The 6,492-nt window shown below is 40.7% G+C and overlaps 1 protein-coding gene across 9 annotated transcripts in view; it reads left to right on the forward strand.

Annotated features, from left to right (window-relative positions):
• LOC135512700 (epidermal growth factor receptor substrate 15-like 1) overlaps positions 1 to 5,983 on the forward strand; it is a 36,291-nt gene extending 30,308 nt beyond the window's left edge. For 4 of the 9 annotated variants that reach the window (XM_064934988.1, XM_064934989.1, XM_064934990.1 and 1 more), the window contains one exon: positions 2,253 to 5,983. In XM_064934988.1, coding sequence (XP_064791060.1) covers positions 2,253 to 2,399 — 147 coding nt within the window. In that variant the 3' untranslated portion in view covers positions 2,400 to 5,983. Of the gene's footprint in view, positions 1 to 19 lie in introns of all 9 variants that reach the window. The other 5 variants (XM_064934994.1, XM_064934995.1, XR_010451448.1 and 2 more) reach the window with 4 other exon arrangements.
• The last annotated feature ends 509 nt before the right edge of the window (positions 5,984 to 6,492 follow it).

Here is a 6,492-nt window from a genome sequence, read left to right on the forward strand (position 1 = left end):
GCCTCCCTTCACTGTGCAGACATCTATGTTAATCAATGACCCACCATCACTCCACACAAAGACCAGAGCCAGGCATCTTCCCACTCAGACCTATGGCAAATTAACCACCATGTAAGCATAATCACTAGCAATAACTGCTGTTCATGATCATCTGATCATCACTTTAATTAATTGTGTGATCCAACCCTACCTCATATCTAAGAGGATGACTGAACTCCCACACATTTTTGCCGTCTAGCTGTTTTCTGAGTGTAAGCCTGTCAAAGGTTCCACAAGACTCACTTATCTATACTGTGCTATGATTTTTGTTGGGGGGGTTCTCAACCTATGCTTTGTAGTTGGTTGCACACTGTTGCACATTGTGCAGTAAAGTGCAGAGCTGCATTGCAGAAGTGGTCCCCGGTGCTCGTGCAGGAAAGGGTGTTGGCCCTTTTTGTGGTTTAATGTGTACTCCGCGATTGGAACATAAAAAAAAATCTATATCTATATTTTGCCATGTGGTTTGTTGTTGTGTAGAATGCTAGAGGCTTCCCAAAACAAGCACAAATGAGAAGTATTATTTCCATCACCTCTTTAGCAGTCCAATAAGTGGATTCTGGCAGTGTGAAGTATTATTCAACTTACCAGTCGGCGCTTTAAGGTTAAGGTTGAACAATCCAGCCAGTGTGGTGCTATGGCCTGGGCTGTCTGTCTAAACCAACCAATGGGTGTCTCACACAGTGTAGCCATAATCCAGGATGTATTCAGGATCTTCTTATCTGAATATTGACCTTTTCCATCTCAGCTCCCGGCATCAGTCAGTCAGACAGTCAGTCACTCAGTAAGGCGGTCAGCCAGTCACTCAGTCTGTGCGTACCGAAGGCCAGGCTAGGCCGTAAAGGGGAGCCCATCCTGTGTGGTTTAGTGACTGACAGCTCCAAGCCACTGGTTTGGCTGTGGGATCTGTTGACACGGGAAGCAGTAGTATCACTACTCAGCTCTCAGTCCTGAGTTCTTACCCTTTATGTCTATGTTGTGTTTCAGTCATGTATGTCCTACTAGTGTTTAGATACAGTATTAGTGTGTATCAGTATTTTGTCTTTTCTTTAGGCTTAGTTTGCTCAATCTGTTTAGTGTTGGTCTGCCGCATGACATCGGTAGCATAGATCCTGCTTTACCATCTCTGACTTGTACCAAACTACTCCCAAAGTTGCCAAATCTATTTTAACAGAGTCAACTGCCCATACTTTATTTAAACTAAAGAGGTATTATGTTCCACATTGAAGATATTATCTAGAGAAATGCCAGATGAACTTGGACCCTGAATTGAATTATACATATTTCAAGGAAACAAATATAGCTATTAAATGCCTCAATGGACTCTGTTCCATATTTATTTTGGTCAGCTTGATTCCAATAATTGAATGGCCTCATTTGACCCTGACATTTGAATCAGATCTAAGGATAGCAAAGCAGTATCTTAGAATGTGTGTGCGTTCTGATATGCATGGGAGAGTTCCTAGCTATACTTGACATAGGTTAGATCTCATACTATCACTTTAACAGAGAATCAAAAATGGTCATTTCTGTCCTTCCCATTTTCTCTCTACATGTCGTCTTTGCATGTTGTTCAGATATGCTTTTAGTTGCTCATTCATTTTCATTTGGGAAACGAACTGAAACGGTCCTCCGTGTCGCCTTCTCATAGTTAGTTGTATCTTGTGGTGATGCTGTTTCGTAATGTGCTCGGTGTAAAATGGATGGTGTGATACACGATTAGTGAATTGTTTGTTTGGTGTTTTGTAATTCATTTTTCTCTCGCAGGGCCAGAAAAAGTTAAGGTAAGAATGTTTAATAACGCGGTCAAATTGAAAAGTGCTTTGTTTTTGTATTTCGCTCACATACTTTAGGCTCGGAGCACAACCACTCAGGTTTAACAATAAGAAGCACCTTTCCTTCAACAGCAGAACATACATAAATTGAACATTAAAGTACCGATAGGGATAGGGTCAGTGAGATTGTCTGTGTAGTGGGTATATTTTGTGTGTGTGTTGATGCTTTTGTGTATGTACATGATTTAGTTATAATAGTAAACTACAGTCATCTATGTCCTCTTACGGTAGCCAGGCAGAAAGGGAAGTTTACTCTTAATGTACAGGATAAGGTTCATTGAAATCTAATACTCTTGACAAAACACCTCCTAATGTGTGTTTTGGACATGGTGTGACGGATGAATCCTTTATTAAATGCCTCTTCTCCTCTTCTCTCGGTAGTTTGGAAATGAGGCCCAGCAACTGGAGTGGGCGAAGAGAGAGAGTGAGCGAGCGGAGCGGGAGCGGCTGAAGAGGCTCCGGCAGCAGGAGCAAGAGGACTTAGAGCTGGCCATCGCTCTCAGCAAGGCCGAGATGTCCCACGGGTGACCTGGACTGGGGACACACAGACACACATACATAGAGATATGCACAAATAGACAAACGCACACATAGACAAACTCTTACTAGCGTTACTAGTTCTGACACTCACACACACACACACACACACACGCATAACACATTCGTATACAACTCACAAACCGTACCCCACACACTGTGAATCCCACATAGCTGGCCATTTCCCTCGGGGCAGATGTGCCCAAGACATGACCGCTTCCTCCACCACACAGACAGACATACGCATGCAGACACAGACCACCGCTACAACACACATACACACGCCACCTGATACGCACACACAGATACACACACCTCGCCACACATTCCCCAGACCGACAAACTCTCAAAGCAAAACAATAGCAAAACAGAACTTTTGGGGTCGGCCTGGACCCTATGTGGAAACAGAACTGGATGTTACTTTACAGTGGGAGGTTGGAGTGGAGGGTGGGAGCCAGCAATCACAATCTCTCTTGCTGTTTTTAATTGATAGGTGTGGAGGGGAACGGATGATGGCCCATGGTTTGTGAAGGAGGTGATGCGCTGTTTAAATGCACTATAGAGGCTGGCTTAACATGTAAAGATGAGCAGAATATGTGTCTGTCTGGTGAGGGAGCATGGATCCCCTCACTTGACCGACTAGAGCCCTGACAGATGTGAAGAAGGGAATAGCTAAAGGTTATGGCGGGATGCTTTTGAAGATCGAGACATTATTTTAGTATTGGTTTATTATGTGAATGTGGTGAGCCATGGGAGCAGTGCTGGAGGCTTCCCTGACTGGTTACTGCAAGTGTTGTGTGAGAGAGAGGTCTGCTTGGACCAGAACAAATTGTACAGATATATTTTCTTTCTCGCCGAGTGTGAGATAGTAGATGCATTGTTTTTTTTACAATATTTCAGTGCTTCTTCGGCGAACATAGGGAGAAGGAATGGATACTTAGTTGTGCCTCTTCTGACAGTTTAAGTAAGTTCAAAAGGCTGTGATTTACACCAAACAACCACAAAAAAAGACTAGATGAGGGAAATTCTTTAAAGTTTTACTATGTTTTATTATAGAGGGTTTAATTGCAGATTTGTACGATTTTTATTTAATTTAATTATGTGGTAAGTGTTATTTTATTATTTGATGTAGTATTTGTTAAAGGACTGAAACAATATTGTTAATTACAATTCTAGTTGTAAGAACTGAAAAAATGGATAAACCTGCAAGCACACGCTGCAGAGAGGTCAAAGAAAGTAAGGAATGGCCTGTGGTTTTCTTCGGGCTAACCATCAATGATATGCAAATTCATTAGGTCACGTAAGTTTCACAGCTATAACGTGAATATTCAACGGTTTGCGTTACAGTGTGTCATAGTTTGTTACAACTTTTATTTTATTTTAGCCGCCATTGTCTTTTACTTGATTTTCTTGCTGATGGTACTGCCTAGCACATTAAACCTGTGGTTCTTACTTCACTTTCAAACTCAAAGGGCAATTCCACCACTTTTCAATCTCATTTTCATTATCAACAGCGCAATACCAGGGTTTACATGTGTAAAAACGGCACTACAGATTAAATAAGTCACGATGAACTTCGCAGGGTGGTGAAAGTGCACGCCACTGTGATCTCGATGCTCCTTTCCAATAAATATCGAGGGTCTTATTCCGGTGACATGATGATCGTTGCTTGTCTGCCGTTTGACAAGTAAAAATATTCTCGCTGTTTTCCATAATAATCTCATCATATCAACTAGCCTACCCACACTACCTGCGAGCTGTTGGCTAGAGCTCTCGTGCCAAGACCAGAGTGGGAAAATGTGCTATTGAATGCAACAGTTTTTGTGACAAAACTTATCGGAAGAGTTGAAAATGCGATGGAAACACATTCAACTTTAGATTTTTATTCAGTACACTTAAAACGAAAAAATGACATTTTATGTGACTTTTGTCCACAACAAGTCCGTTTGGTGGAAACACACCCCTAGTGGGAAAATGCGCATATTTTCTTTATGCAGATTTTTGAGTATTCGCATTAAAATCTGTCGCCAATTGGATGGAAACCTAACTACAGAGAAGCATTTTTTAGGACCTTTCTTCTTATCTATTTAACCACAGATCATAGAAACACGTCCTTTTCACATATGTATACAATAGTATGGTGCTGGTCATAATGAATATGAGGTTGAAAAGTGGCAGAATTGCCCTTTAAGCTTTGAATTGAACTGAATAGAGATGATGATAATAGTAGCTCATATGAAAATGACAGTTGCACTCATTTCCCCTTTGTTTTATGTTCTCCTGTTGTATTGAACTATATGTGTCCTACTGTACATGTGTCCATTACCTTTAATAAGCTTCCATGTAATGCCATTGTTGTCCCCTACTATTGGAGTAGTCTGAGTGAAAATACCTATCCTGAGCCATATGTTGTGAAAATGTATTATTAAAGCTACGCTCTCCTTTGGGTTGGGGAAGGACATGATTTAAGTTACAATTCTGCGGTATGGACCATTAACACTGCCACTAGGTGGAAATTGCAACCATCTCTCCCTGATATTTATTTGTTTATGTTTACATATCAAACTTCTTTTGCTGTCGTGGTTACAACAGTGTAATAATATTCTATGAGAAGAACCTGTTCTGGTACAGATCTGACCTTTAATCGGGCTGCTGTTTATAGCTGAGGTAACCTGTGGTCGTCTGCATGCAGCCCTGTGGTGTTTTAATCACAGGTCAGACGCCCGAAGCTTGGAATGCCAACACTCCCGCCCTTACCCAGAATGCTCTGTGTCAGAACCCCTGTAATGTGTCCTCGGGTTAGGGGAAATCCACAGTGAGTGTCCTTGGTTGGCCGTAGACCAGGCCACAGCTCTCTGTTCATTGGTCACTTCATGCTCCTTTTTATACCTTAAACATCCATCCATCCTTTCTTACTCCATTCTTTTAAGTTATCATTGATCTGTCACTATTGGATTGGTGAAAGAAAGGGTTCCATGATGTATCCCAATCACCCATCTAATCATGTCAGATTAGGGAGGCAGGATGGAAGGATGCATTTTGAGAGTATTGAAACAGGGCCCAAGTGTTCTCTCATCCACTACCTTTTGTTCTCTACGTACTTACCACTCATGCTGTATTTTGTCTTTGACACCACCATTGTGCAATAGATTTTATTTCTTATTTTCTCGTTGTTCGGGTGTTCGAGTTTGATCATGTGTATAGGGATACATGCAGAGGCCTGTATATCTATTGTACAAGCCAAACAGATTGTAGATGGCTTTTCTTTTGGTTTTCTGGTTTTCTGACAACTGATCTGACTTCTAAAGCTTGGTGCATTCCTTTTCCATTTGGCCTGCCTTTGACTGTCCCTCTATAGATGAAAATAAGAAATAATCCAGCTGTCTTTCTGCATTGTATAAGATGTACACAAACTGTATATTATGTCCGTTATATTTGTTTCATGAGAAGTGGAAAAATGTGTGTAACTTGAAACAGGATATATGCAAAAATACAAACGCTTGGATTTATTTGAAATGCTAATCCCCTGTACATGGTCATTGTTTACTAGAATAAACATTTCAGTTAAATTGATAGGTCTCGGGTTTGTGTTTTTTCTCTTAATTCCATTGATTTGGCTTTTGTACTTATATTAGGACATCGCATTTAATTTCACATGTTTTATAGATTATATCATATGATTCTTAGTCTTAATACAAATGCACAAACCCCTGTCTGTCTAGGCTGTGTTTAAAATCTCCTTTGTGTTCATTTGAACTGGTATACATAGCATACAGGCAGTGGAAATTGTGTTTTTTCTTTAGTATGAATCTTAAGGATTCCATCAGTCCCGCAAGTGTAGTGATTCCTATGTTGATGAATCTTTGTTGGTCCATGGTGTGTAATGAGGAGCAAAGAGATGCTGCACTTGACATATTTATGAAATTGCTTATTCCAGTTACTTATAAAACATACAACCATTAAGAAAATGACTGTAAAAATGGTTAAATCCCCGTGGATTGATGAGGAATTGAAAAATTGTATGGTTGAGAGGGGTGAGGCAATAGGAATGGCAAATAAGTCTGGCTGCACAACTGATTGGCAA

The sequence above is a fragment of the Oncorhynchus masou genome, chromosome 24 (assembly GCF_036934945.1).
Source record: "Oncorhynchus masou masou isolate Uvic2021 chromosome 24, UVic_Omas_1.1, whole genome shotgun sequence".
Classification (NCBI taxonomy): domain Eukaryota; kingdom Metazoa; phylum Chordata; class Actinopteri; order Salmoniformes; family Salmonidae; genus Oncorhynchus; species Oncorhynchus masou.